The sequence below is a fragment of the Gilbertella persicaria genome, assembly GCF_025201335.1.
Source record: "Gilbertella persicaria strain CBS 190.32 chromosome Unknown B0P05scaffold_1, whole genome shotgun sequence".
NCBI lineage: Eukaryota > Fungi > Mucoromycota > Mucoromycetes > Mucorales > Choanephoraceae > Gilbertella > Gilbertella persicaria.
In genome coordinates this window covers 290,657-317,965 of record NW_026251962.1, presented here as the reverse complement: position 1 = coordinate 317,965, position 27,309 = coordinate 290,657, and the positions used below count along the sequence as shown (strand labels likewise).

Below are 27,309 nucleotides of genomic sequence, written 5' to 3'. Positions count from 1 at the left end.
TTCTGATTAATTGCATGATATTCATTTGAACATGTGTGAGTGCGCAATTAACATCATAAAGAAAATGGTCCGGCTCGCACTTAGCCAACATGCATGGTGGTACAGCATTACAGTCAATAAGAAATGCATGCAAAGCTTCTCAATCAAGAAAGCGAAACAACATGAGTTTTCGTTGTGAAGACAGCATGATTTTGCAATATTCCTGAATATTCTGTTACTTCTTGGCGATAAGCTTAATACGATTCAAGGTTCGGAATAGACAAAAAAAAAAAAAAAAGATCGGGATTTTCTTTTTGTAGCGATTGTAGCTGAATTTTTTTTTTTTTAAGCTGGGATTATTACCGAGAAAATAAGCCGCAGTCAGAACAGATCCCCTTCTCTTTGTATTATCATCCACTATGGTAAACCATCCATCCATCCATCAACAAACAGCTCATCAACATCGATATTCTTTAGGGTAAAGTTCACGGTTCTTTGGCTCGTGCCGGTAAGGTCAAGTCTCAAACTCCTAAGGTCGCCAAGCAAGAAAAGAAGAAGGCCAAGACTGGTCGTGCAAAGAAGAGACAAGTCTACAAGTAAGTCCTATAGCATTTTTTGTATATCGAACTCAACATTATATCTCTTTGTAGCCGTCGTTTTGTCAATGTCACCGCTCAAATTGGTGGTAAGCGTAGAATGAACCCTGCTCCTACTGCTGGTCCTTAAATTGTATCATAATAAACACACACACACATATCTCTTACAAAATCTCGATTTATTTTTCTTGTTTATAAGCATAAATGCAGTCCGAATTATTCCTATAGACAGTTTATATGCCAACTGAAACCAACGTAAAGGTATACACGTGATGTAAAAGACGATATATAAATATAGAAGTTCATGCTTGCAATGTCTTACCGGCTATGATGACCGTGTGCGGAAATAGCTTTTTGTTGAGCCACAGAAAGAAATAGAGTGTGTGGTTACTTTTAAGGCAGTCAACATCAATTTATTAAAGGTGATACTATTTCTTTTTTTGAACCAATACCTTACTTTTATTAGACAATCTAGATAATTACCATTTTGTTTCGCCAATTCTTTCATCCGTCAATTAAGAAATTTATATCTTGATCTTTGTTGAATTAGACAGGCAGAGCATATCAACAATAGATCCATATCAACATCATTATCATTATTATCATCTTGAGAGACACAAAAGAAGAAATAGAACAGAACAACATCAATGACAGTCATGTTCATTGACCCTTTTGTTAAGTTAAAATTAACCCGTGAAACATTGCTATTTCGCTTCAAAGCGAAAAATAAATAAATAAAAAATGGATGATCAACCCACTGCACTAAAATAAAATAAAAATAAAAATAAGAAAGCATTGTTTTATATCTAAAACAAACAGAAACATGCTATTTACTCTCTTCTAATTCACCTTTATTCTCTTTTATTGAAAATAGATCCAAAACTTGACTTGTACTAAACCTGATTGTTTCTCAGCCTTGTACCTGAAACATGCGCCTATTTTTGATAGGATAATAGAAAGACTAAATTCGATTGCATTGGTTACCAACTATAATTGCAGCAAGACATTAGTAAAAAAAAAAAAAAAAAAAAAAAAAAAATTACTATTGTATAGAGTATAAATTCTTTTCTTTTCTTTTTTTGTTCCTTTTTATTTTCTCTTTTTTCTCTATACAAGAGTATGCTTCTCAATCCTATTCTTCAACAAATCTTTTTTCATCTTTCTTTACCTGATCGACTAAGAGCTTCAAGGTAAATAAAGTTAAAACAATCAATTCAACTCATAATTCATGTTTAATAGAGTATGCCGTAAATGGTATATGAGTTGCAATGATCCTTACTTATACCAACACATTGTATTGGAAGATCTTGAATTCAATGTTCTTTTACAGGCCATGGAATATATCACCATGATCCGCCCTCGCATTAAGTCAATTACTATCAAGGGCTGTTATTCAGAATTCATTCAGAACACGATTGTGCCTGTCCAATTCATTCAGCAACATGCTAAACAACCCCTTTTGTTTTCCCCTATTCGAGTCTTGCAGCCCGCTCGTCGCCGTCAAGAATACCAAAGCCGTGGGTTTGAATTACATAATCATTTCTCAGACCTCTTTTCCCAATTTCTTGAACTTGGCCAGTCCACTTTGCACTCAATTAAAATTGTGGATTGTGACCTTGATTTTGAAATGACTGAACTCTTTTGTTCTATTGCTTGTCATGCTCAAACACTCGAAACATTTTGCTACATGAACAACAACGACAAAGGTCTGGCCTCTTCTGGACTTTTACAAGCCATTGTCTCAGGTAGTCCTTGTATGCGCCATTTCCAAGGAACTCATGCAGGAATGAATGACACTGTTCTCATGACGATGGCTAGGCATTGGCCCTTACTTGAATCTATCACGCTCTCTAGTCCCAAGTCCAAAGATTGGGTAAGCGACAATGAACTTGATTTAGTCCATGACACTTCTCCGACACTCGCTATTTCAAATCGCGCTTTTTGGGAACTACTCTGTAAATGCAGCCATTTAAGAATATTGGAGTTGCACGATTTAGCCTGTATGACCAATCACGATCTAGCCCTGTATCTTTCTTATCGAGATGCTTTACGTGATCAAAAAAGGACAAGGTATAGTTCTTACGATACCCCACTCATGAAACGGCACTATTATAAGCCATCCCACACTCCAGCCAATACAAGTTTGCCTGGTGCATCCTTAAAAGAACTACGCATCTATAAATACATCACTACGCCACTCTCTATGCCTGGTTTCTATGATACTCTGCGCCTATTCCCAAATTTAGAATACTTTGAATATGCCACTAATTTTCATACATTCAACAATCAATTTCAAGGGGTAACACCCGATATGTTTGAAGCTGAACAAGAGGCTGTTGCTAGATTTATGGCGACACAAAATTCGCTAAACTATGTTGATCAATGGAACCAACCAATCACTAGAGAACAACGCTTAATTGCCGGCATGACAGTGCGCTCTGACCAACATTAAGCAAAATTTTATAGATAGATAGATAGATAGATAGATTATGTATGATACCTTTTTTACTTTTATTATTATTATTGTTGTTGTTGTTGTTGGAAACTATGTAGAATAAACTTTTTTCATGCTTTAGAAAGTAGACGAGTCATTTGAGTACTCATATGATCTCCCTCCTTTTTTTTTACCGCCTTCTTTTCTTTTTTTCTACATGAGAAAAACCACCATGAAACACGTCCCTGCATGACTGGAAACAACATGGAATTGTAGATCGTTTATCACAATAAACAACATTCATGGTTACTTTGTCGTCCAAAAAAGACTTTGAAACTCAAAAGGAGAAGGGAATTTGTACAACTTACGCTGTGTTGTCATCATCGCTGGCAAAAATAGAATGAAATCATCCTATATAACTTTCTGTCAACAAGGTCAATTCACATGTTGTACAGTCATAATTTAATAATCAAGAACGAATCAACGTACCAGAATTTTATTTTCCCTCCCTTTTTTGCTTGTATAAATAAACTGAAATATTTTTCCTTTTTCTTTTTTTTCTTTTTTCTTCTTTTTCTTTGTTTTTGACCCTTTCTTCACTTTTATCAACATAGAAAGAAAAAGCGCATTATATATCAACTTTACGACCTATTACAACCAAGAACTTTAGTTCTCTAAAAAAGAAAAACACTTTTTTTTCACCCAAAAAAAAAAAACTTTACCCATTCCATTCACTAAACCCTCCCCCCCCCTTTATAAGATGACCGACTGTTACAATCCAGACCCTATTATGCTTCGCAATCCTTCCTTATTAGAAGATAATAAGGTAATGATCATTCTTGGAACAATGAAAAAACGTGGTTGGGTTGGGACACAGATTTCGTGTACTGTAGTACAATATATCTGTTATTGAATGGGGTTAATTGACTCGTGCAGTTAGAATATAAAACTAATATAAAGCTATTAATTATAGGAGCAATCAGAAATCATTGAAATCACTCAACATCTCGCACCCGAACTATACCAATATGAATTCCCACCTAAATCTCGCTTATTGGCCCTTGAAGCTGATGAAAGCCATGAGAATGAAGACTATTCTTACTTTGACGAATGTTCTTTTACTACCACCTCAACTTCGACCGCAGCTTATTCTAATATTCTTTATGAAGAAGATGAGGAAGAAGACGATTATTACCAACATAAAATACCTGATATTGATTCCTTATTACTCAATGATTCAGAACAATTCTTAAACCGCTATTTTGATTCTTTTGATCAACCTAATGATAATGAAAATAATGACAATATGATGGAGGAAATGTCATTTGTTGCTGACAATCAATTATCGCCTCTTCAATTACCTATCCAAGCTAATTATGACCATCGCAGCAACCGTGAAGAATCTTATGATTCAACTGGTACTGTTGTGATTCGCAAACCATCTTACCAACCTGCTCGTCCTTCTTCTTTCTTGACCCCTTCAGCCAGACACAGTTTACAATACTTGGAACGTGTGGCTGAACAAGACAGAATCAATTGGGACAATACTTCATTTGTCTTTCCAGATTATTCATATCCTCAAAAAGGTATAAAATCTATAAAAAAAAAAAAAAAAAAAAAAAGCAATGATACTAAAAATAACCAATCATAGGCTACCGAAGTGTCCACCCATATCAATGCAGCCGAGTAAGTTCAGAAGCCGACATCTTTCAACGTATTGAAGAAGAAGATGATGACCAAAGCCACTTTTCAACCAGCTCTAAAGTGGTGGTCATCAAGATTAGCAAGAACATGCCACCTCAATTCATTCATCCTTCTTCCAATGGCAGCTGTATCAGCACGGATGAAGGTTACGATGATGAAGACGACGATAACAACAGTTATTCCAAGGAATTGCCTATTGAGTCCGCTTCTGTCTTTTTGCCCTTGTCCGACCAAGAACAGGAACACATGATGGATTTAGACCACCGCCGTTATTTGGCTGCCGTCAAAATCCAATCTGTCTGGAGAGGCTACATGGGCCGTAAACAAATGAAATCAAGCTCTTTGAAACTGTCACATCGTGTGCTGGCTGGTCTTGCACAAATCAACGATAGTATTCATCGCCGCAACTGTAACCAACTTCAAGAACGCATTCAAGTCCTTGAAAGACGTCTGAACGAAGAAACAGCCATGCGTATGGCTTTTGAAAAAGCAATGGAAGACATGACTATTCTGATGGATCATCAACAACACGTCTTGCATGAGCGTGTTGAGCAAGAAGTCAGTATGAGACAAACCTACGAACGCAAAATGGAACAGGTTTTAGCTCAAGTTCAACCCCTCGAGTCTCGACTTCGACATGAAGCTAAAGCCAGAGCTGATCTAGAATCCATGATGTCCCGCGTACTTGATCAATTGCATGATATGAAATCCCAAGCAAGAGAAGAAGTTGAACACCGTAAAGCATTGGAACACAAGTTAGATTCTGCTGTTGAAGAGATTCAAACTTTAAAGACAAAGAAGCCAACATCTGCTGTCAATACAACCCAGCCTTCTCGTGCTGTCTCTAGACTCTCAACTGCTAGTAAGAGTACTAAGACACAACCCAATACCTCCTCTAGACCTTCCACAACTCCATTATCTCGCCCTGTTTCTCGTCCTGTTTCTCGCCTTTCTCATGTCAACAAATCATCTGCTACCACGACCACTGCTGCTACTCGAAAGACACTTACGCCTTCTCGGTTATCCACCCGTCCAACTGAATCAGCTAAACCAGCAATGAGAAAGACTATCGTGAATAGAAAATTATAATTGCCATTTATTACTTATTAAACATTCTGATGGTCGTTTATTATGGATAAAATACCATTTTATACATCACAACAATCATCATCCTCATCTTGCTTAGACGTGTAGAATACAACACACACACACACACACACACACACACACACACACAACACATTCATATATATACTCATCTCTTTTTTATTACCTGCATCCCCCTCTTCTCCTCTTTTCTTTTTCTTAATTTTAATACCTACTCTTAATAATTCAACTACCCCCCTTTCCCCACCCCCCCCTGTCCCCCTCCTCTTTCTCATAACACATTTTAGAAAGTACATATAAAAATAAATACTTTTTTTTCTGACTTGATAATATTACACAAAGTGCTGATTGGTTCTACGATCTTTCTTTTGTTAATTCACTGACAACTACAGTTGCTTTAAAACTAATTAGCATCTTCATCGTGTTACTCTAATAAAAAAAACGTACCAACCACAATCAATAAAACCATGATAAACACAATTACAGTTCGAAATCTCCATAAATGAGGATTATAATGATGTTCTTCTGGTTCTTCTAGATAGTCTTGTTCTTTATAGGTTGTTTTCAATATATCGTCCATCATTTGAAAAATCAAACGGTCTGTTTCAACCACCGATTGCTTCGGTTCGCGACTACCATAATAGGGTACAAAAGAAGACGAATTTGATTTACTGTCACTTTTTTGTTGAGACATCTAATAATAGATGTTAGTTACAAATTGTGTCATCAAAAGTTCTTGTTTAGAATATTCTGTTACCCTCCTTTATTTTTATTTTTAAAAAAAAAAAGACAGAAGAAAAGAAAAGAAAAGAAAAAAGATACTAGAATACATTTTGTAGATTGCTTTACAAGTTCATTTCAAAATCAAACCATCATTCCTTTCTCTCCTCTCTGGAGATGCTTCAGTACTACAATACATCTCATTGGTGTAGCATTATAAAAGGCACTTTTTTTTTTTCTGCCACGTTGTCATTTTACTCCGAAATTTTATTAATTACTCAAGATTTTTTCTCCCGCCATTTTGACATTGTCATTTGACAAGTGCATAATTGTTTATCATAAAAGAAAGAATGACACAAGAAGAGTAGAACTTTAACTCTAAGAAAAAAAAGAATAACAACAAACATGAATAGAGGAGAAAGGGGTTGCATCTGATAAAGAAAACGGTGTAGTGCAAGGCAAGTCGGAATGTGTTGTCTCAGTCATTTATCTTTATTTATTTACAATAAAAAGAAAATTGTGTGTGTGTGTGTGTATATACTATGAAAAGAAAGTGATCGATTGTACGTTAAACACATATCATCATTATTTGTGATACAATATTATGTTTGCTCGGAACTAAGGATGTTACATGCAAAAGAGAAACAAGGTTACCCTGTATACAATTTGATACTACAATATGTCATCACTGGTACAAAAGAGAGTATTTGAAATGTTACCTTCTTATTCAATCATGTTTGTTTGGACAAATTATGTCCGAGAAAATAAAAATAAAATAAAAATAAAATAAAAAACCAAATGGAGCTTATCATTCAAGCTATCTTATAGTTTTTTTTTCTTTTCTTTTTTTTTTTTTTTTTTTTTTTTGAAAGAAAGCAATGAAATCATTCTTCTTGTGCAATAAAAGGGTATTTCTTTGTAACAATGTCAATGCGCATTCAGACAATAAAGATTAAAAGTCAACCAATGTATAAGATGCCAAGACGCTTTAATACGTTGATCGACAGTCTCATGATAAAATATATAATTTAAATAAATTGTTTGATAATGAATGTATGCGTATAAAATATGTGGTTATAAATGAATATGCATGCAAATAATTCTTATCATGCAGCAGTGATCCTTGATTGATTGTTCGTATTTAATTTAAGAAAACGATGCATTGAGCGTATGCACATATCTTTTTTTTCTTTCTTTCTTTTGATTAACATGACTGTATTAAAGTGGGGCTGGGTATTGCATCAAAAGACAGGCTTCAGATTTAGTCCTTCTGTTTGGAAAAAGAGATATTTAGTATTAACAACAACTTCCATTCATGTGCATAAATCAGAGGTATATGCAAACGCAAAAGAAGGGATATGATTTACATCGTCATTTGTAGAAGGGTGTGATATCCTCTTTGTTTGATGAAAATGCAAGCAAAATTTATGTCTGGTCGAATTATCAAGCAGCCAAAAGTCAAAGCACACATGTGTTTATGATTGAACCAAGGAATTCGAAACTACGTACGCTCAAGTTTAAAAGCAGCGATCAACAAGAGAGAGAGAAATGGCTGGATGTCATGAACGAGCAATTGAATTTAACAATGAAAATATGGTCCTCACCACAAATAGCTCTTGAAGCGCATTTGTCAGAGCCAGAACCAACCTCTTCTCTTCCTACAGGATCTGTACTCGATAAATGGTTGGTTGGTTTAGGATTTGAAAAGACAAGCCATTCATTGACCAAAGAGCATCATGATTTTCGGGATAAGGGAAGTATGCTTCATATCCTATCTCGCATATAAAAAAACAGACAATAAATTGCTGCTCATTGTGTAAATTGTATGATTAGAACAAGTTTGATATATTAGTATGTAAATCTGCCTTTAAAATTCGCATTTTATAGTCTTTTGTCAGTACCTCGAAATTCGTCGATTTTTTAAGGTACATCACTTGCTTAAATAATTGCAGCCCCGACTTTTTGGCTTTGTTTGGACTTTGTGGATCAAGAAATAGAGTAACATGCATGATAAAGTGTTGATGAGAGCAGCTGAGCTTTGAAGTCTCTAAAAATGGTTTAAGATTACAAGACAAACGCCGGAAACGTATTATTTTGGTCAAAAAAAGTAAAAACAACATATTGCACCTTTGATCTTTTATTTTCTTATAAAGCCTCAATAAATTCTACATCATTAGATCCGTAAATCAAAAATATACAATGCTTGCTAATATAGCAAAGTAGGAAAAAGCTCTTTCTCTGCCACTTTTGATGGAAATTAGATGTCTTTGATTCATTTTACATTAATTTTCGTTTGAGAAATAGCGGTGTTTAAATAATGACTTTCTTTTTCTGAAAAAGCCTCCCCCTACAAGGCTCCTAGCCATTTTTTTTCCCTCTTCAGACAGCATGTTTTCAACCTTTAAAAAGAGTGCTTTAAGCACCATCCACAACACCTCCAACGTTATCTCCAATGTCTTCCTCCAACACAATAAACCTGCTGTCATCACACAATCCGTTCGTTTTGCTTCCAACTTTTCACCCAAGCGAACAAAATACAGAAAAGCACACAAGGGCAAGATTCCTATTCCCATCGGTGGATCTACCAAAGGCACAACTGTCGAATTTGGCGACTATGGATTGCGAGTCAAAGAGGGTGTTCGTTTAACAGCTCGTCAATTGACAGCTGTTCACAATGCACTTAGACGTAAGATCAAGCCTGTCAAGGGCTCTCAATTATGGATGCGTGTATTCCCTGATATCCCTGTTTCCAGCAAAGGTAATGAGGTTCGTATGGGTAAAGGTAAAGGTACTTTTGAATACTGGGCATGTCGTGTGCCCTTAAACCGTATCATCTTTGAAATTGCTGGTATGAGAAAAGAAATCGCTAAAGAAGCTTTCCGATTGGCATCTCATAAATTGCCTGTCAAGGTGGAAATGGTTGAACGTGGTGCTAAACCCATTGTTGGTGCTGGCTATGTGTCTCCTGTCAAAGAAGTCAAGACTGCTCAAGAAACATCATCTTCTGCTTAAACATCCTCTCTTTCTTTCTTTTGTGTAATATATATTTTTAAAACAGATTATTTTGTTTTTTTTATTATTTTCTTTTTTTATATTTACAGAAAAAAAAAGTATCATCTATTGTTCAGTAGGAGTACCTGGGTTGCTTGAGTTCCAGACTTGAGGTTTTAAATTAAGAGGTGAATCAGTAGGAGAAGATCCAGGTGTACCATAAGCAGCTGTATTAGGTGTACTGGCACCACTGTTAGTAGTGTTGGTAGGACGATGGGTTAAATGACCGTTGATGTAAGTATGAGGTGAATCAGTACCAAAATTGGGTCCGGGCATAGTGACTGCAGGAGTGCCATTGTCATGAGAAGTTTCTCGAGAATGAGGACGACTGGGAGGAGGTGTGTTTTGGTGTGATTCTTCCAACTTTTCAGTGTGATTCGTGTTGGCCGTGTTGGATCCTTGCTTGTTTTCGTTACCATCCAAAACAGCACTGCAGAGTTGAGAAAGAATGTTCAATTTAGATCCTTCATCATCATCGTCTTCTTCTGTTTTGCCTTCAGTAGTAGTGGTGACGGCACCAGGAGCAGGATTAGTAGAAGGTGTAGTGGCATGAGAAGAATCTGCAGTCGTGTTGGTTTCGGTACCTTGTTGTTGAATAGATTCTTGAGGTCTATAAGTATCATTGATACCTTGTTGTTGTTGTTGTTGTTGTTGTTGTTGTTGTTGTTGTTGTTGTTGTTGTTGTTGTTGTTGTTGTTGTTGTTGTTGTTGTTGTTGTTGATGTTGTTGTTGTTGCTGTTGTTGTTGTTGAGGAGAAATGATGTTCATAGCAGCTTGATAAGTCAAAACTGGAGGATTAGAAGGATAAACATGTGAGAGTGAAGTAGGCACCATATAAGCCTGAGGCATCATTTGATTGCTGTTCACATAGCCATAAGCACCGTAATGTTCTTGAGCGAAAGGTTGATAATGCATAGGCATTGCGTTGTTGGAACGAACAGCAGTACTGTTTTGAACATACATGTTAGGATTAGGCATAGGAGAAGCCATGTTTGGAGTAGAAGCACCAGAAGAAGGAGCACTTTCAACACCTATAAAGACCACTATTAGTATATATATATACACACACACACACACACACACACACACACACACACACACACACAATTGAATATCACTTACCATTCTTGTTTCTCTTCTTGTAAGGACCACGCTTAATACCCTTCTTACGCTCCTTGCGAACTGAATTAACACATGTTTCTGTTAAGCCATACTTGATACATCTTTGACAAGGCCTTCCAACGTCACACTTTTTACAAGCCTTTTGACAGTTGACTTCAAAGAAGAAGAAAAAAGATGAAAATAAGTCATCGTGTACAAAGACTTTGTTCCACTTACCACAAGCATTCTTGACTTGCTTTCTCTTGGGCTTACCATGAGCACCAAGGTCACCAGCTTGAGAAGGACTATCAGCAGTCTTTGGACTCAAGACGGGTAAGGCAGGCATAGGACTGTAGATGGCAATACTTTGACCGTTCATGGCTAATGGCGTTTGTTCTTGAGGTGGACCATTAGGTGCTTGTGCTTGTTGTGCTTGCTGAGTAGCGTCATAACCAGGAAAATAGGGTGTAAATTGTTGCATAGCTTCTACTCTGATAAGTATAAAGTACAGACATACTTGTATACACTTACATAATACCTTAGGAAGAATAACTTATGTCAAAAAGAAGGAAAGAATATAGGATTACTGTAATAAGGTTTTCTTTTGTGTACAAGTAAAGAATAGCAAGTCTTTTTTGTGTTTACGCTTTTGCGAGTAAAGTAACGGAGTATCTCTTTAATAAAAAGAGTTATCGGAGCACCAAAGGAAACTTTGTTTAATAGCAGCAGAAAAACAACTCGTATTTGTCTTTTATACAGAAAAAAAAATTTTCTCTCAAAGCCATCAGATGAGCAAGTGTTGTGACTGTTTGTCCTGTGATGTGATTGGTGTAAAATGAGAGACAAACTTGGCCAATGCCTTGCAACTCGCAGCAGTGGAAGGAAGATAATGCCTAAGGGATATGTTCATGATACTGTCTTTTTTTTTGTACTATCAACATTACCCTCCTGAATGACGGAAAACAGTAGGTTTGACAAAGGCTTCTGATAGTGAATTCATGGCTTCTGGCAAGACAAGTGTATCCAATTCACCAATGTAATGCAAACTGGGCGTTTTAACCTTATTCTGTTTGGTTAACATGATGTTAGTTGCCTCTTGCATAGTTGGCTTGAATCCTGCAACGATAATTGAGAATTGAAAAGGTGCATGATTAAAAGAAGGGGGAATCAAGTCTGGGAAATAGTTTCTGTCTTGTAACATATGAGTTAAAAGAGCAGCAAAGCAACCACCTATTATTATTATTATTATACCCCTAGATCATCTTGTTTACCTTGTGAGAAGCCTAGAATACCATCAAAGGGACCCTTAAATTGAATAAGAACAAGTATGACCATGATGTATCTTACCTCTTTTATCAATACTTGTTTGATGTACTCAACAGACTCTTTGAATCCAATAAAGAAATTGTCTTTTGTTGGCTTGTATTTAGGTGAATACCACCATCCATATGGCTTGTGTTCTTTTATATATATATATATATATCAAAGATATAGTCTACCATTGTCATTTACCTTCAGATATTTCTTCTTCTTCCTCTTGTTGTTGTCTTTCCGAGATGCCAAAAGTAGGTGGACTAATATGATGAGGTGCAGTAATGTAAACTAAGATCTGTCAATATCATCATGATACCATCATAACTTTACTCAAGTCAGCAATGCCTTCTAGACTTTTACGTGCAGCAGCTGTCTTTTTACGAAACATAATTCCATTTTGTGTGTATCCATGAAGGCACAATATCCTCAACTTGTTAGAAGCCATAACCAAAAGGGAAGGTGGTTCTAACATCATTAGATTTGATTCGAATCGGAAGTTGAATTCATGATATCAAAACAGATACACCGCATGATCGTTTTTGTTTCTTTTCTCTTTTATTCGTCATGAATAACTCTTTTTTACTGCTGTTATTACTGCTATTTTCAACTGTACATGCCTATAAAACGATTATTGATGTCTTATCAGAAGATGCTCGCTTTTCAACCCTTATCAGGCATTTACAATACACACGCTTAATACCAATGATCAATAATCTGGAAGAAGGCACATTCTTTGCTCCTGATAATGCTGCATTTGAGAAATACAAAGGACCTTCTATTACAAAAGATATCTTACTGTATCATTTACTTCCTTATCAATACACAACAAAGGATTTTAATGATGGCCAAGTACTCGAAACAAGTTATCTAAGACCAGGTTTATTAGGAGATAAACCAACAGGACAGAAACTTAAGATTACTGCCACTTTTGATATGTTTTACCATGTAAATGAAGCAAGAATTAAGGATAAAGATGTCTTTGTGAATAGAAACACGACTCTAAATGTGGTTGATCGTGTATTAGAACCACCCAAGATGATATGTAGGTAACAACAAACAAGTGAATGGTATTCATTCTATTCCAGCTGAATTAGTCCCAATCTATGACAGCAAACTGTACGGCCTTTGGAAAAAGACAGGTCTAGATCGACTTGTTCAAGAAAAGCGTCCTTTTACTGTATTTGTGTCTGCCAAGTATCTATTGGACAGGTTCAGTCATGTTGAACAAGACTATTTAATATCCAAGCATGGTCTTGATGATCTTCAACACGCATTAAAATACCTTGTTATTCCTCAAGCGGTATTTTTCGATAACCATCCTCAAGATGAAACAAACTGTAAGTACAGGCTGTGCTTCATATTTGTTTGTTATTTACCTAATTTTGTTAGACACATCTGAATCAGGTGAAGATGTCAAGATCTCTGTGAATAAATATAACCAAGTGAGTATAAATGGCATCAAAGTGATTGAAAAAGACATTCTAGCTGCCAATGGTATACAATAGAGAGCATTAAAATAAGCGTCTATAACTTCCTCTTTTTTTTTTTATAGGTGCCATTCACATCTTGAATGATTTGCCTTATGCAGATTCAATTGTGTTTGATACAAGAAAGTATCTGTTTGGGCTAAATGCTACCAAGTTTGTCTCTTTAATTGATGCTTATGGACTAGGAAGGTTCTTAAACAAAGGAACAAACAATGTCACTATTTTAGCACCCACAAATGAAGTGATTGATGAAGACAGTATTCCTAACAATCAAAAAGTGCAATGGCTAAGTTATCATCTTGTACAAGGTGCTTATAATCCCTCTGATCTTTCAGATGGACAGCTTCTCAAGACAGAATATAATGCCACACAACTCTATAATGACTCACAAAGACTGTCTGTCAGTATTGGAAAATCAAAAGATGATCCTGTCTTGGAATCACTCATTAAATCTATTCGTTTTGGTGACTATTCCAAAGTGATTGGGGTTGACAGTAAGTCTGCATATGCTTATGTATCTTTAATTTATACTGTATCAGTGTCTATCGAGGGAAATGTCATTTACCGTATTTCTGATCCACTTGTGTTGCCCATGGACATCTTTTCTCGCCTGGTTGTTGACCTTGAATTATCTACGTTTATTGCTACTCTTTATGTGTCTGGTGTTGTTGATCAGATCAAGAAAGCCAAAGCGATTACTTTATTTGTGCCTACTAATCAAGCCTTTAAGAATCTGGGACTTGTGTCTCGTTATCTTGTTCATCCTACAGGCAGAACAGATCTTCAAAATGTACTTTTGTTTCATGCTGCTACTCTTCCTCTTTACTATCATGACCTTCAAGGTGACGTGCTTCAAGTGACTACATTAGCCAATGAATCCCTTATTATTAATGGCAATAATCCAGACAGATCTGTTTGGATTGGCACAGACACAGAATCTCAAGACAATGCATTAGATGAACATGGCATGATTCAGCAGTCGAATATGATTGTGTCTAATGGTGTTGTTCATAAAATTGATCATTTGCAGATCCCCAACTGTGTCAACGTTACCCATCGCAACTTACTCAAGGGCATCAATGCCAATATCATGTTCAACATTCTCAAGCGAACCAACTTGTTGGATCAATTGGACATGACTGACAATTTCCTGCTTGCACCTACAGACAAGGCATTCGAGCACATTGATCTTGAGTCGTTATGGAACGATACGACTAAACTTGAACGCATAGCTCGATTGCATATTGTGCCTAAATCCAGTGGTCGCAAACCATGGTTTCTTCATCCTCTGTTAGGGGATCAAGAATATAGTACATTGCTTTCTGACCGAGATAAGATTGTTGTGCGTGAAATGGGGTATGGACTGACCATCATTCGAGTCAAGGGAGAGCCTTATGGTGTTCATGCTCGTGTGCTCGATATGGGTCATGTCAGCACAGGAGATCGAAGTGGCGGTGTGATGGAAATTGATGCTGTCCTTTTCCCGCTTGAAAGAGGTGCCTTTGGATTGCCTTGGATTTGGTCTCTTGTGACTGTTAGTTTGATATCATTTGTATTTGGCCTTGTTATATTAGTAGGTAGTATTGTTCTATTTAAACGATGGAAGAGAGCTGGATACCAAACCATTCAAGAAGAGAGTCTTCATGAAGAATAAAAATTCCTCTTATTTCTTTTTTGGAGATCAACGTCACACATTGAGTCCGTATAAAAAAGCGGTGTTTTTTTTTACTTTTTTTTTTTTTCTTCTTCTTCATCCATTATGTCTGCTATGGAAGTCGATCAACGTATGCCTAATGGCCATTCAAGTGATGGTCCTGCAGTAGCTGGTATTATTTATCCTCCTCCAGACATTCGAAGTAGGCTTGAAATAGACACGTTGACACGTTGACTTATCCTTGTTAGAAATGATTGACAAGGCTGCAGCCAACTTGGCTACAAAGGGGCCAGAACTTGAAAACCATATTCGTGAAACGAACAAAGACGGTCGATTCAATTTCTTAAACCCTAATGATCCTTACTATGCATACTATCGATTTAAATATCAAGAAGTAAAAGAAGGAAGAGGTAAAATAGAATATGTGTGTTTATATATACTTACTTGGCTATAGCACCACAACCTGGTACTCAATTGCAAGAGAGACCTATGGAAGTACAACCACAACAACCTGTTCATTTAGCACCTAAAGAACCTGAACCATTTGAATTCTCAGCACTTATGCCAGCCATGTCTGCACAAGATTTGTAATGCAAACGATACACCAAACACGCTCACTCACCCTCCTCTCTCTTTTTTTTTCTTCTTCTTCTAGAGATATAATGAAACTAACAGCTCAATTTGCTGCGCGTAATGGTCGTGCCTTTATCAACCAACTCGCTCAACGTGAATCGAGAAACTATCAATTTGATTTTTTGCGTCCTTCTCACAGCTTATTTCCTTACTTTACTGAACTTGTTAAACAGTACACCAAAGTCTTTTTACCGCCCAAGGACTTGCCAGAAAAACTAAATGCCAACAAGGACGATAAACAACACATTTTAGAACGTGTCAAAGAGCGTGTTGAATGGATTGCATATCAAGAAGCTGAAAAGAAAAAGAAGAGTGATGAAGATGAAAGAGAAAGAAGTAAGCAAAAAAAAAAATTTTTTTTAAAAAAATGAGAACATAGAGCTGATGGAGATGTAGTTGCTTATGCCAGTATTGATTGGCATGATTTTGTTATTGTCGAGACGGTCGAATTCACAGATTTAGATGAACAAGCTGAATTACCACCACCTATGAGTTTAGCTGAATTAGAAAGCATGTCTTTGGCTCAAAAGCGGTTGGCTGCGATGCCAGCTGAAATCATTCCTTCTAAAGCGGAAGAAGTCGAAGATGTGGACATGGATCAATCCGACGATGAAAGTGCTCAGCCTGTTGCTCCTTCAGTACCTAAGCCCAAGATTCCCGATACTTCAGCACCTATCAAGATCCGTACAGATTATAAGCCTAAATTGTTGGGTACAGCACCTATCAAGGCAGCTGTTCCTACTGAAGTCTGTCCTCGTTGTGGTCATGCTATCCCTGTAGCCGAAATGGCAGAACACATGCGTATTGAACTACTCGATCCTAAATGGAAAGAACAAAAGATGGCCATGGAAGCTAAACAGAGAGAAAGTAACTTGTTACAAGAAGGTAATGATGTGGCCAAGATCCTTAAGAATATCTCTGGTTTGCGTCCCGATATCTTTGGCTCTGATGAAGCAGATGCCAATAAGCGTATTCGTGAACAAGCAGAAGAAGCCAAAAAGAAGGATCGTATCATCTGGGATGGTCATACTGCTACTATGGGTTTAGCTAACCAAAGAGCACAAAAGACAAGCATTGAAGAACAAATTGCTAATATGCATAAGAAAGTGGTTGGGTAGGCTTACCTATGTTAGATAGACTGTTATTCATGCTTTTTTTTTAGAGACGACATTGGTCCTCAAATCCCAGGACAGCAACCTTTTGTACAATACCCACCTCCTACAGCCTATTCAGCACCTCAATATTATACACCTAGTCAACAGCAAACATTTGCAAACCAAGTGCCTGGTATGTACAATACACCTCCACCTGCTTCTGCTGTTGCACCACCACCTCCTCCTCCATCATCCACATCCGCTGTACGAAAAGCAGAAGAAGCAGAGACAGGGCCTGAAAAGAAACCTCGTCTAGAAGAGCCTGAATGGCCAATTCCTCATGATGTAAGTTTTGGCGAAAATAAGAAGCAAGGATCTTATTGTTGTTATATAGCCTACATTCCCTATTCTGATCCAAACACCCAATATCCCTGATAAACCTGAATGGAATTTGACAGGTGCTAATGTGACCATCAGTGGTTTATTACCAAATACTTTGATTTCGACTGTAAAAGATCGTATTGCTTCACAATTAGGTATGCCAGCTGGTAAACAAAAACTCATGATAGGACCTTCAAACACAGTATTGAATAACAGCAAGACCTTAAGTTTTTATGGTATTGGTCCAGGCATGGCATTATTACTTGAAGTTAGAAAGAGATAAAATTTTCTAAATATATATATGTCTTTTTTTTTTTTCCTGCTGACAAGATTGATTTTACTTAATCCTATTCCCACGAAATGTAATGCGTTTACTATAAAAGAGAGCTCTGTCTCTTTTTTTTTTTTTTTTTTTTTTTTTTTTTTTGCATTTTTTCAATGACATTGAACAATCATTTACCAATTAAGTTTCCTAACCTCAAACCCAGAGGACCGGGTGGAAAAGCACTTTTGGCTGCAGAAAGAGAAAAAACGAGTTTTAATGTTGAACATCTCTCCAAGTTTATGTATACTGAAGAATGGCTTAATAAAATGAACCGTATCTTACAGGTCATTGAAAAAGAACCTGCTTTTGACAAATCAACTCGCTATTTCCAAAGTCGTAAAGAGAAAGTCTCGACTGGTCTACAGAAAGATAAACGATTAGCTGAACTTGTCAGGTATGATAAAGAAAAGTGTATATCATTCATTGACAATGTATCTTGTTAGAGAGCACCATTGGACTGAAGAAGAGGCTCAGATTGCAAACTTTTTGTATGATCAATCTACACCTGTAAGTTGTGTTCGTCTTGCTTCAACAAAATTAATGTTATATTTAGTTTTCTCTTCATTACAATATGTTTATTCCTACCTTAAAAGACCAAACGACACCAGAACAAAAGGAATTATTTCTTGAACCTGCATTAAGGAACGAAATCATTGGTTGCTATGCTCAGACAGAGGTAAATTAATTAGGAAAAAAAATTTTTTTTTAACACTTTAGTTGGGTCATGGTTCCAATGTACAAGGCTTGGAGACAACTGCTACTTATCTTCCTGAAACAAACGAATTCGAAATCCATTCTCCCACATTGACTGCTTCTAAATGGTGGATTGGTGGCCTAGGAAAAGCAGCTAATCATGCTATTGTTATGGCACGCCTTATAACAGACGGAAAAGATCTTGGACCACATCCTTTCTGTGTTCAAATCCGTAGTTTGAAGGACCATCGACCTTTGCCTGGTATTACTGTAGGTGATGTTGGACCCAAATTTGGTTTCAATGCTACTGATAATGGCTTCATCATGTTTGATCGTTATCGTGTACCTCATATTGCTTTCTTGGCCAAGTACTCTCAAGTTCAACCTGGTACCGGTGCTTATAGTAAACCCCCTAATGCTAAACTTTCTTACGGTACGATGGTGTTTGTACGTGCCAATATTGTGATGGGTAATGTATTCTGGATATAAAAACAAAAGAAAAATTCATGTCTAAATTTACTTAGGTGTTCGATACGCTCTTGCAAGAGCTACTACAATTGCTGTGCGTTATTCTACTATACGCCAACAGTTTTTTGATGCTGCTAATCCCAAGAAGTGGGACAGCAAGGTGATTGAGACGCCAGTTCTCGATTATTCCATGCAACAATACCGTCTACTGCCTATTGTGGCTACTGCCTATGCTTGTTTCTTTACAGGTCGAGAAATGTTGCACCTTTATGATTTAAATCAAAAGGCCATGCAGCAAGGAAATTTTGGGCTTTTGGCTGATCTTCATGCTAGTTCTTCAGGTCTCAAGAGTTTAACAACAACCATGGCCGTTGAAGCCATCGAGGATTGCAGGCGCGCATGTGGTGGGCACGGCTACAGTATGTTTTCTGGTCTAGGCATGTTTTACCAAGACTATTTACCCAATGTCACATGGGAAGGCGATAACTACATCTTGACGCAACAAACAGCCCGTTACTTGCTCAAGACATTCCGAAATGTCGTTGCAGGCAAAGCAGAACCTTCTGAATACAACCCTACCATCACTTATTTAACACACTATCTTCAAAACCCCCATGCTAAGTGCCCCGCTTTATCTGCTCGAGATTTCCTTCATCCCGAATTGATCTTGTCTGCTTTCGGTTTCCGCGCTGCTTATGGTATTGCTCAGGTAGCTGAACAGATGGATCGTCATGGCCGTTCCTGGAACTCCATGTTGGTTGAGATCAGCCGTATCTCTAAGGCACATTGCCAGTTTATTTTGGTGCGTAACTTTTTAGTGACACTTCAGAACGATCATGCGCTCACACTGTCTGAGCACAAACCCATGCTTCAAGTACTCAAGGCACTGGCTTCTCTGTTTAGCTTACATACCATGGAGAAGGAACTCTCAAACTTTTTATTATCAGGCTATGTATCAGCTCAACAGAGTGTAATGTTGAAAGAACAAGTGATTGATTTATTGGATCAAGTGCGTCCTAATGCGGTAGGTCTTGTGGATGCTTTTGCATTACCTGACTATTACTTGCATTCTGCTTTGGGCCGCTATGATGGTCGAGTTTATGAGGCAATGACCAAGATGGCAGAAGACGAGCCATTAAATCATACACTTGTGGTAGATGGCTACGAAGAAAACATCAAGCCTTTTGTTCACAAGCAGTTCAAGAACAAAATACAACATGTTGAAATTGCTTCTAAATTTTGAATGTCTATTTCAAATAAACAATGAACGTCTTTTTTTTTTCTTTAGAGTACGTAGGCCTATTAGTTATTTTTACTGATCTATGTTTTAATTTGAGAGAGAAAAAAAACTGAAAAGCATTGATGAGACTTGAAAAAATACCTTGCAAAAGCTATCGTCTTTTTTTTTCTCAGAAATCAACGGCAACATAATATCCGAGAGAAGATGCATATTTATGATTCGAGAACTACGTCAATAAAGAAGAAGTCTGTACAAATTCTTCCTTCTTTCATCCACGCCTTGTGTGTGTATGTGTGTATGTGTGTAGTATCACAATCGAGATTAATATGTAAATAAAACACATGAATTAAGTCAAGTTCGCTTGTCCATCGCTAATCAACAATGTCTCTAACGCTTTTTTTTTTTAAAGTGCTCAGTGCATAAAGCATGACTTCGATAAAAAGCAGGCTGCTTTGAGTAGTTAATATTGAGTTTATGCAAGAAGTTTAAGTCATTTGTTGTTTTGCATGTCAACTCTAAAATACCTTGTATAAAATGCCATTGGGGCACATTCAAACGGTAGCAAATAACCATATCCCTGAGATATGCAATATATTTTTTGGTCAAAAAATTGCTTTTTCGGCACATGAAGTTGCTCCAGCTGAGTGTATTTGGACAAGCTACTAAAGTATTGGATTTCTATTTGGCTAGGTTTAGGTATTTTCAAGCTTATTTTTAATTCATCCTGAAGCATTCAGTATGGTCTGTGTCTGTGATATTTCTCTTTTTTTTTTTTTTTTTTTTTTTTTTTTCTGGGAATGCACTATAAACCATTCTAAGCTTCAAATGCCTATCGGCCAGTTTGACAAGAATAGACATTGTTATTATAACAGGCTACACGAATGAAATAATCGTGTCACCCACATGAAGAAAGTGACATTTTCCTTGTGTCTTTATGAAAATAGAGTTTTCAGAAAAAAGTCTGGGCTGTATATTTTAGCTGAAAGGTCTGTGTCCTCCAATTGTATAATAAAGCCTTGCATTATTAGTATCGCAATCTATCTATATTTAACCTAATGGCTCGTTATTAAACTAAACATACTAAACTAACAGTATCGTACTTATTTATATTTTTTTTAGCCATTGTCAGGGCTAACCGTACAATCGGTTTTACTCATTTTGTGTTATTTAGATGAGGGTAACCAAATTCTGATAAGGAGGGGAAAAGTAACAAACCTACACTTCTCAAAATCGCGTTTCGGCTTCTACTCTCCTTTGGATGCCCTTTTATGTATTAATTGATAAAAAAAACAAGACATCGCAAGATACACACGCTTTACACACTTTATACTTTTTTCTACCCCCTTTTTTTTGTTGGGTTGCATCTGTGCGCACATCTATTAGCTCACATGAGACAAGAAGGAACACTATGGTTATTATAACAAAATAAAATTATCTTCATCCTATACTGCAAAGGGGTTTCTCTCTCTCTCTTTCTTTTTTCCTGGGTTATCAAAAGAGAACCCTCATTGAATTCATACATTGTGCATTGCATAAGAAGAATAGGAGGGTTTGTAATACGCATTCAATCCTGAGTTATTAAACAATGCAGCTAGATGATGAAACGCCATTCAGCATAATGCTACTCCATGAAATCTGATTAGGTGAATGTGATAAGCACTGAGTTATGCCCTCCTCTTTTCTCCTTTGACATTTAAGCTTTCCTTCTCTCTCTCTCTCTCTCTTTTTTTTTTGGGCTGTTTGCTTACAATCTCCCTCTTTGTATATTATAAAATTAAGCTTATTATCTTCATGTCAGTGTATAAATATACATATTCAAGGAGACAGCTAAACTTTAGAAAAAAAAGAAGATAGAAAGAAAGAAGTCATTTATTTAAACTATATAAAGTTCATTAAGCCAGTATTTAACCACTAGAGTAGAGTAAGAAAAGGAGAAGGAGAAAGCAAAGAGAGAGAGAGAGAGAGAGAGAGAGGAAGAATAAGCTGTCACTTATTTTATGCTGCTTTTTTAATGACAATAACAATTAATGTAAATCGATTTGTGCACCGATATTAAGCATTTTTTTTTTTACTCTTTTCAAAGTATGGTTATTATTATTTTGATCCTATTCTTCACCACAAAGATTAGGGAGTAACTTCTCCTTAATCTGGAGCAATGGGGTATCTCCAAGCTCCTCATGTTCTCGATAAATCTTGTTTTCCTATATATACACATTATAGTCTATATTGAAGCGTAGCACTGTTATCAACAGTAGTTGCACACAATACAAGTTGTCAAGTGCTGCATTACAAGTCTAGTGCAAATGGTTCAAATAAGCATTTTGTGCACGGTGACATGACTATAATCGTTGTCATTGCGTGCGGTGATATAAAAATAAATATATCGTCGGGATTGATCCGTAATTAGAATGGCTCGTCGTTATCCATCACTTGATCTGGAATGAACAGTTGGTTGTGATCGGCATGAGTAAATTACAAGTGAACAGACACACATTATCGGAGTTAATTTCGAAGCAGAAAGAGACAAAGAGATGGTAAACACGCATTCAACATGTGAAACAAGCACTGCGATCGATGACAGTCTGCTCTTAAAAGGGGGGAAGAGCAACAAAAAAAAAAGGCAATTTGATATAAGGAAAGAAGCACACCATATATATAAATAGAGCGAATTGAGGGGATTCAAATTCAATTGATAAAAAAGTGACATTATATGTCGTTCTATACACATAAGGTCGATCTTCCATCAACTTTAATTTATACTATACAACTCCTTTTTTTAAAAAAAAAATTCCCCTATTAAGCTTAGGCTGACCTTTATGACAAATAGTAATTTATTCTTGATTGACAAATAAAATCATACAGTGAACGCGTTTAAACAGGAGAAAAACACAAACTTTCTGTTGTACTATCTAGGAGTTTTCTCATAAAGGAGAAGTCAAAGAAAAGTTATACCTCATCTTAGTATAAATATTCGCTCATTCTCTTTTCATTTCCCTCTCTCTTTTTTTTTTCTTTTTTTTTTTCTTCTTAATTCAAATTGCTCGTTGTCTTGACAATCGGCTTTTTTTATATAAAAATAAATTGAGAGAGAAAGAAAGTTATACCCAATTACATAAGATACGACATTATGGAAATTCTTGAACTTGTACACCAAGAAACTGCACCTAGTTTGGAAAGACCTTTTGAATGCACTTTTAATGACTGCAACAAGACATTTGGTAAAAATAATGAGATGAATTTCAATCAAAATACTGATGCATTTTTTTAGGTCGACGATCTGATCTTGTTCGTCACTCTCGCATTCATACGAACGATAGGTGAGACTCATATTATTTTATTCGATGAACAGAATTGACTCATATCTTCGCTAGACCCTTCAAGTGCCGAGAACCTAGCTGTGGTAAAAGTTTCATACAGGTAAAAAAAAAAAAAAAAAAAAAAAAAAATAGAATCACGCCGTTTATTCATCCGAGATGACTTATATTTTATTTAAATAGCGTTCCGCTTTGACCGTGCATATGCGTACTCATTCTGGTGAAAGACCTCACATTTGTGAATTTCCTCATTGCAACAGAAGTTTCAGCGATAGTAGTTCACTTGCTCGACACAGGTAGACAAACAAGAAAAAATAATCAACTCAACTAAATTTGATTTAGACGTACGCATACAGGAAAGCGACCTTACAAATGTCCCTTTGATGGCTGTTCAAAGAGTTTTGTTCGCAAAACTATTTTGACAAAGCACATGAAGAGCGATCATACCATCAATGGTAGAAGACCTTCTGTTCAGTGGCAACCATTCATTGAGGAAAGACGTCGAGTGATGCTTCAAGAACAACAACAATTGCAACAACAATCTACAGCTACCTGTGCTTGCACAGACTGTTATTTTGGTAACACCGCACACAAGCCTTATTTGTCTCCACCATCTTATTGGTCACCTCCTACACCCGATTTATCATTGTACGAAAGTCAAGATGATGGCTCCAGCAGCAGCAGCCCTTCTTCTCCTTCAACTGTGTCATGGCCATATACACATGCACCATTTTCTTACTATTATCAACCTCCTTCTCAACCAGTAAGCAATTGGACAGCTGCTATGGTTTATGACCGTCAAGACCAAATTGTCTTACCAAGCTTATCTAAATTGATGATGCCCAAAACTTTAGATCTCTCATTACCATCCAGAAGAGACAGCAGTGTTTCATTGTTTTACACATGAGTCACTAACAAACAAACAAAAGTGTAAATACTCATACAATATACCTCATTCATCTATGCTCAATTCATGACACATACAAAAAAGAAGAAAACAAAAACATCTCCTTTCTTTAAAAAAAAATTTACACTTCTTTTTTTATGAAAGCTATTCCCTTCATTTCCTTGACCCTCTCCTCCTTTTTTTCTTATATCTTTTTTCAAACATATGTTCATTTATGCCTCTTTTTTTTTATATGCTCTTTCTCTTTCTATGCCTCTTTCTATCTCTCTCTCTCTCTCTCTCTCTCTCTCTCTATACTTTTGCTCTTCATCTTTTTCTGCAATAAAGCCATACTTCATTTAATATTCTTTTGTGTCACGACGCAAATAATGGTTATGATGCGTTCAATTCGTCTTGAATAGAATCAAGCTCGCATTGAATGACTTGATTTAATTCAGCATTGTCATTTGTCTTTAGAATTTCGGTCAATGTGTATTTGATTCCTTCTAAATTAACTTGCAATTCTTCTTCTACAAATTCAGGTCATTAAAAATGGATGATTTACATGCCAACCTACTTGATGTAGTCTCCAGAGTGATAAGATCATCTTGAAGAGATATCAACGCTTTTTTCTCTTGATCCAATCGTTGTTTATCTGCCTCTAGATCATCTCGAGTGTCTTTCTTCTCTTTCAAACTTGTCAAGGTTGATTTTGTATTCTTGATTTGATTTGACATGTCTGCTGCCATTTCAAATTCTCCATTCTGAATAGCTAATTGCTTTCTTTTTTCCAAGCTTCCAAGGTGACTCGTTAATCTGTTGATAGACTCTTCAATTTGAATGCATGCTTGTTCATGCATATATATTCTGGACTGAATTTCTTTTATTGAATTCTTCTTTTGAAAAATAGTTTTTGATACTCTAGAGTCTTGTTAGTTTTGCTTCTTTTTTTTTTTTTCTATCGAGTCACCTTTTTATTTGTTGCTGATGTTGTGTGTTTGCTTTTATTCTTTTTTCAAGCACGTCTGACAAGATAATATTCAGCTGTGTGTTTGCCTTTTGTGCATCTTGCTGAGCTATTTTTGCTGCCTCAATATTATCTTGCAGTGATTGCAAATCGTGCTGATGACGATCTTGTTCTTCTTTATGATGCGCCATATCATTCCTTAAGCTTTCTTCTTCCGTATCCAACATTTCCTAGGGATACAGATTAAATCATCTTTTATGTGTGTGTCTTTCTGACTTACTGCTTTTTCATTTGTTTCTTCTTGTCTTTTATGAATCGATTCCAACTCTTGTTCATGTTCTTTGACTTCTTGTTCAAATGGCTTTAATTTTGTCGTTATTTCACTCTCCAATCCCTGGACTTGATGTTGAATGGATTGGTTTTGACTTTCTAATTCTCTTAGTCTTTGTCTTAGTTGATCTATTTCGTCCTAAAAGCAGTCTGTAAGAAAGAACATGTTTCTCTTATGGTAAACTTACTGCTAATCCTTTTGATTTTTGCTCCAGTTTTGTCTTTTTCTCTTTTTCTAAATGCACCACATCTTCCATTCTTTCATTCAAATCCGCATCGCTTTGATTCCACATGTCTAAATCAAACACAATGGCACTGCTTATAGTTAGCTTACCATGTATAAACACATTCAAGGGTACCTTTTGGCTTGTTCCAGACTTGAGCGACGTTCTTCCATACGACTTATGCTCTCATGGTGTTTCCGTTTCATATCTTCAACAAACGTATTATAGTGTCGAAATCGTTCTTCCTTGGCTTGTTGATGATATGTCACAAACTGTTCAATACATTCAGCTTCTTGATACCATACATTGGACTGAAGCTTCCATGTTTTTTGAATTGATTCATAAATTGCGTTTAACTTGTTCTCTTGAAGATCAGTCATTGTGTTCACCATCTCTTTCTTTTGCAAAGATAGTTTCTGGGCAGCCAAATAATCTTCTGCCTCTAATGCTTTTTCCTTGTCCAATTCAGTGGTTTTGATCTTCTCTTCCAACTAGATACATAGGCACTGAATAACACATACATAAAATAAAAAAACAATTACTTTTTTCATTGTGTCTTTGATTTGCTTGTGTTTGTCATAAAGGTGCTTGAGATTGTCTATTGATTGCGATTTTGCTTTTTTGATTTGTTGCCAGTTTGCATTGGCTTTGATGAGCTTGACTTCGTTATCGGGCTTGATCACTGATTTTGATAAGGAAGGGGATTCAAATGCTTTTTTCTAAAATTAGTGGAGAAAAAAAATCACAGCATATCTTACTAAATACATCTGCATTGGAAGCTCCACCAAAGACAGTTTCAGTTGAAAGTGTAGGACTCGTCTTTTCATGCATGAATGAAAAAGCAGACGGTTTTGGCTGAATATCACTATGAGGTGCCTTGAATGATAACCTTCAATATATACATACATACATATATATATATATATCTTCAATTGCTTTCTTACCTCTTGTACCATATCTTCCACAATAAACGAACTCGAAAAGCGAATAGGTTTCTTATGCTTCGGCTTTGGTCGAGCAAAAAGGAAATCAGATTGACTTAATGGTTCAAAAGAAGGCAATTTTCTGTCCATTTTATCAAATGCAGAAGACGAATTCTTTTTATCGAGTGAACCAAATTCTTTGAAATTTGATAACACTGGGACACCATTAACAGCATCACCAGGAGGTGTAATACCCAGTTCTTGGTTTGTGAAGTCTATATGGTGCCCAGGGTGATTTGAAAAAGGGAATCTCTGTCCAGTCTTTAGATCACCAAAAGAAGGTTTTTTATTTTTAGAAGACGCGTTGGCTTGGTTAATAAAAGCAAAGTTAGACATAAAAGAAAAGAAAAGCAGGATTGTTTGGACGAGAAAAAAAAAAGGGATTTTGTGTAATGGTTTTCATGCGAATGCTAAGTTACAATTAATAATCGGAAATGATAAATGTATTATTTAAGCAAAATAACATTCAAGCCAAGGAATTTTATCAATCAAAGACCAATTATTATTAGCCACCAATGTTCTCTATGAAACAAAAGAGATAGTGTATAAATAAGATAGAATACGAGCTTTTTACGATACAAGGCAACTGTAACGATGAAACAAAATCATAAAATTTCAACGTTG

The 27,309-nt window shown here is 36.3% G+C and overlaps 14 protein-coding genes across 14 annotated transcripts; 9 read left to right on the top strand and 5 right to left on the bottom strand.

The window, feature by feature from the left end:
* Positions 1–398: 398 nt before the first annotated feature.
* B0P05DRAFT_521046 (40S ribosomal protein S30) lies at positions 399–747 on the top strand (the record flags this gene model as incomplete). The annotated part of the gene is made up of 3 exons (XM_051575833.1): positions 399–401; positions 457–575; positions 630–747. The coding sequence occupies 3 exons, from the start codon at positions 399–401 to the stop codon at positions 703–705; spliced, it is 198 nt and encodes a 65-aa protein (XP_051439679.1). The 3' UTR covers positions 706–747.
* Positions 748–889: 142 nt separating this feature from the next.
* On the bottom strand, positions 890–1,402 carry B0P05DRAFT_521045 (uncharacterized protein). The gene is made up of 2 exons (XM_051575832.1): positions 1,042–1,402; positions 890–997 (listed from the first exon to the last, which is right to left on the bottom strand). Exon 1 carries the CDS (start codon positions 1,369–1,371, stop codon positions 1,087–1,089), a length of 285 nt encoding a protein of 94 aa, XP_051439678.1. The 5' UTR covers positions 1,372–1,402; the 3' UTR covers positions 890–997; positions 1,042–1,086.
* A 1,367-nt stretch (positions 1,403–2,769) lies between these two features.
* On the top strand, positions 2,770–3,021 carry B0P05DRAFT_454984 (uncharacterized protein; the record flags this gene model as incomplete). Its single annotated transcript, XM_051573932.1, has 1 exon — positions 2,770–3,021. A coding segment is annotated over one exon (252 nt), but the record flags the coding sequence as incomplete, so codon positions are not given.
* Positions 3,022–3,538: 517 nt separating this feature from the next.
* Positions 3,539–5,955, top strand: B0P05DRAFT_601374 (uncharacterized protein). The gene is made up of 3 exons (XM_051583250.1): positions 3,539–3,835; positions 3,983–4,595; positions 4,661–5,955. The coding sequence occupies exons 1-3, from the start codon at positions 3,770–3,772 to the stop codon at positions 5,800–5,802; spliced, it is 1,821 nt and encodes a 606-aa protein (XP_051439676.1). The 5' UTR covers positions 3,539–3,769; the 3' UTR covers positions 5,803–5,955.
* Positions 5,956–6,174: 219 nt separating this feature from the next.
* Positions 6,175–6,514, bottom strand: B0P05DRAFT_582590 (uncharacterized protein; the record flags this gene model as incomplete). Its single annotated transcript, XM_051582186.1, has 2 exons — positions 6,175–6,215; positions 6,268–6,514. 2 exons carry the CDS (start codon positions 6,512–6,514, stop codon positions 6,175–6,177), a joined length of 288 nt encoding a protein of 95 aa, XP_051439675.1.
* Positions 6,515–7,618: 1,104 nt separating this feature from the next.
* On the top strand, positions 7,619–8,380 carry B0P05DRAFT_521042 (uncharacterized protein). Its single transcript, XM_051575831.1, has 2 exons — positions 7,619–7,872; positions 7,922–8,380. Exons 1-2 carry the CDS (start codon positions 7,750–7,752, stop codon positions 8,324–8,326), a joined length of 528 nt encoding a protein of 175 aa, XP_051439674.1. The 5' UTR covers positions 7,619–7,749; the 3' UTR covers positions 8,327–8,380.
* A 537-nt stretch (positions 8,381–8,917) lies between these two features.
* On the top strand, positions 8,918–9,578 carry B0P05DRAFT_521041 (ribosomal protein L16p/L10e-domain-containing protein). The gene has a single exon (XM_051575830.1). It carries the CDS (start codon positions 8,929–8,931, stop codon positions 9,550–9,552), a length of 624 nt encoding a protein of 207 aa, XP_051439673.1. The 5' UTR covers positions 8,918–8,928; the 3' UTR covers positions 9,553–9,578.
* Positions 9,579–9,604: 26 nt separating this feature from the next.
* On the bottom strand, positions 9,605–11,555 carry B0P05DRAFT_4091 (uncharacterized protein). Its single transcript, XM_051573683.1, has 3 exons — positions 11,231–11,555; positions 10,714–11,178; positions 9,605–10,622 (listed from the first exon to the last, which is right to left on the bottom strand). The coding sequence occupies exons 2-3, from the start codon at positions 11,171–11,173 to the stop codon at positions 9,658–9,660; spliced, it is 1,425 nt and encodes a 474-aa protein (XP_051439672.1). The 5' UTR covers positions 11,174–11,178; positions 11,231–11,555; the 3' UTR covers positions 9,605–9,657.
* Positions 11,416–12,498, bottom strand: B0P05DRAFT_521031 (serine hydrolase FSH). Its single transcript, XM_051575829.1, has 6 exons — positions 12,337–12,498; positions 12,205–12,294; positions 12,040–12,152; positions 11,964–11,997; positions 11,637–11,922; positions 11,416–11,585 (listed from the first exon to the last, which is right to left on the bottom strand). Exons 1-6 carry the CDS (start codon positions 12,479–12,481, stop codon positions 11,477–11,479), a joined length of 777 nt encoding a protein of 258 aa, XP_051439671.1. The 5' UTR covers positions 12,482–12,498; the 3' UTR covers positions 11,416–11,476.
* Positions 12,499–12,510: 12 nt separating this feature from the next.
* On the top strand, positions 12,511–15,183 carry B0P05DRAFT_521027 (FAS1 domain-containing protein). The gene is made up of 5 exons (XM_051575828.1): positions 12,511–13,048; positions 13,092–13,343; positions 13,396–13,500; positions 13,559–13,987; positions 14,033–15,183. Exons 1-5 carry the CDS (start codon positions 12,571–12,573, stop codon positions 15,145–15,147), a joined length of 2,379 nt encoding a protein of 792 aa, XP_051439670.1. The 5' UTR covers positions 12,511–12,570; the 3' UTR covers positions 15,148–15,183.
* A 214-nt stretch (positions 15,184–15,397) lies between these two features.
* On the top strand, positions 15,398–17,538 carry B0P05DRAFT_576618 (Pre-mRNA splicing factor PRP21 like protein-domain-containing protein; the record flags this gene model as incomplete). Its single annotated transcript, XM_051581715.1, has 6 exons — positions 15,398–15,557; positions 15,602–15,734; positions 15,803–16,116; positions 16,177–16,894; positions 16,943–17,219; positions 17,269–17,538. 6 exons carry the CDS (start codon positions 15,398–15,400, stop codon positions 17,536–17,538), a joined length of 1,872 nt encoding a protein of 623 aa, XP_051439669.1.
* Positions 17,539–17,694: 156 nt separating this feature from the next.
* On the top strand, positions 17,695–20,205 carry B0P05DRAFT_521024 (acyl-CoA dehydrogenase/oxidase C-terminal). Its single transcript, XM_051575827.1, has 5 exons — positions 17,695–17,974; positions 18,024–18,087; positions 18,134–18,256; positions 18,298–18,742; positions 18,798–20,205. The coding sequence occupies exons 1-5, from the start codon at positions 17,820–17,822 to the stop codon at positions 19,982–19,984; spliced, it is 1,974 nt and encodes a 657-aa protein (XP_051439668.1). The 5' UTR covers positions 17,695–17,819; the 3' UTR covers positions 19,985–20,205.
* Positions 20,206–22,944: 2,739 nt separating this feature from the next.
* Positions 22,945–24,495, top strand: B0P05DRAFT_521020 (uncharacterized protein). Its single transcript, XM_051575826.1, has 5 exons — positions 22,945–23,199; positions 23,250–23,298; positions 23,353–23,398; positions 23,479–23,591; positions 23,638–24,495. The coding sequence occupies exons 1-5, from the start codon at positions 23,109–23,111 to the stop codon at positions 24,200–24,202; spliced, it is 864 nt and encodes a 287-aa protein (XP_051439667.1). The 5' UTR covers positions 22,945–23,108; the 3' UTR covers positions 24,203–24,495.
* A 193-nt stretch (positions 24,496–24,688) lies between these two features.
* B0P05DRAFT_521010 (uncharacterized protein) lies at positions 24,689–27,092 on the bottom strand. Its single transcript, XM_051575825.1, has 8 exons — positions 26,647–27,092; positions 26,461–26,578; positions 26,245–26,414; positions 25,838–26,193; positions 25,667–25,793; positions 25,429–25,617; positions 25,152–25,378; positions 24,689–25,102 (listed from the first exon to the last, which is right to left on the bottom strand). The coding sequence occupies exons 1-8, from the start codon at positions 27,019–27,021 to the stop codon at positions 24,712–24,714; spliced, it is 1,953 nt and encodes a 650-aa protein (XP_051439666.1). The 5' UTR covers positions 27,022–27,092; the 3' UTR covers positions 24,689–24,711.
* Between the last annotated feature and the right edge of the window lie 217 nt (positions 27,093–27,309).

Coding starts and splice junctions, on each gene's coding strand:
- B0P05DRAFT_521045 (XM_051575832.1), bottom strand. CDS start 1,371: ATGCTTTCTTATTTTTATTTTTATTTTATTTTAGTGCAGTGGGTTGAT.
- B0P05DRAFT_521041 (XM_051575830.1), top strand. CDS start 8,929: ATGTTTTCAACCTTTAAAAAGAGTGCTTTAAGCACCATCCACAACACC.
- B0P05DRAFT_521024 (XM_051575827.1), top strand. CDS start 17,820: ATGTATACTGAAGAATGGCTTAATAAAATGAACCGTATCTTACAGGTC. Junction 17,975..18,023: donor CGATTAGCTGAACTTGTCAG/GTATGATAAAGA, acceptor GTATCTTGTTAG/AGAGCACCATTGGACTGAAG. Junction 18,743..18,797: donor ACGTGCCAATATTGTGATGG/GTAATGTATTCT, acceptor AAATTTACTTAG/GTGTTCGATACGCTCTTGCA.
- B0P05DRAFT_521027 (XM_051575828.1), top strand. CDS start 12,571: ATGAATAACTCTTTTTTACTGCTGTTATTACTGCTATTTTCAACTGTA. Junction 13,049..13,091: donor AGAACCACCCAAGATGATAT/GTAGGTAACAAC, acceptor ATTCTATTCCAG/CTGAATTAGTCCCAATCTAT. Junction 13,988..14,032: donor CAAAGTGATTGGGGTTGACA/GTAAGTCTGCAT, acceptor ATACTGTATCAG/TGTCTATCGAGGGAAATGTC.
- B0P05DRAFT_521031 (XM_051575829.1), bottom strand. CDS start 12,481: ATGATGTTAGAACCACCTTCCCTTTTGGTTATGGCTTCTAACAAGTTG. Junction 11,923..11,963: donor TATTCTAGGCTTCTCACAAG/GTAAACAAGATG, acceptor TAATAATAATAG/GTGGTTGCTTTGCTGCTCTT. Junction 11,586..11,636: donor GTTTTCCGTCATTCAGGAGG/GTAATGTTGATA, acceptor CATATCCCTTAG/GCATTATCTTCCTTCCACTG.
- B0P05DRAFT_601374 (XM_051583250.1), top strand. CDS start 3,770: ATGACCGACTGTTACAATCCAGACCCTATTATGCTTCGCAATCCTTCC. Junction 3,836..3,982: donor CCTTATTAGAAGATAATAAG/GTAATGATCATT, acceptor TATTAATTATAG/GAGCAATCAGAAATCATTGA. Junction 4,596..4,660: donor TTATTCATATCCTCAAAAAG/GTATAAAATCTA, acceptor AACCAATCATAG/GCTACCGAAGTGTCCACCCA.
- B0P05DRAFT_521042 (XM_051575831.1), top strand. CDS start 7,750: ATGACTGTATTAAAGTGGGGCTGGGTATTGCATCAAAAGACAGGCTTC. Junction 7,873..7,921: donor TTCATGTGCATAAATCAGAG/GTATATGCAAAC, acceptor CGTCATTTGTAG/AAGGGTGTGATATCCTCTTT.
- B0P05DRAFT_521010 (XM_051575825.1), bottom strand. CDS start 27,021: ATGTCTAACTTTGCTTTTATTAACCAAGCCAACGCGTCTTCTAAAAAT. Junction 26,579..26,646: donor TGGAAGATATGGTACAAGAG/GTAAGAAAGCAA, acceptor TTATCATTCAAG/GCACCTCATAGTGATATTCA. Junction 25,618..25,666: donor AAAAATCAAAAGGATTAGCA/GTAAGTTTACCA, acceptor GACTGCTTTTAG/GACGAAATAGATCAACTAAG.
- B0P05DRAFT_4091 (XM_051573683.1), bottom strand. CDS start 11,173: ATGCAACAATTTACACCCTATTTTCCTGGTTATGACGCTACTCAGCAA. Junction 10,623..10,713: donor CAAGAAGAGAAACAAGAATG/GTAAGTGATATT, acceptor TGGTCTTTATAG/GTGTTGAAAGTGCTCCTTCT.
- B0P05DRAFT_521020 (XM_051575826.1), top strand. CDS start 23,109: ATGGAAATTCTTGAACTTGTACACCAAGAAACTGCACCTAGTTTGGAA. Junction 23,299..23,352: donor CGCATTCATACGAACGATAG/GTGAGACTCATA, acceptor TATCTTCGCTAG/ACCCTTCAAGTGCCGAGAAC. Junction 23,399..23,478: donor GTGGTAAAAGTTTCATACAG/GTAAAAAAAAAA, acceptor TTATTTAAATAG/CGTTCCGCTTTGACCGTGCA.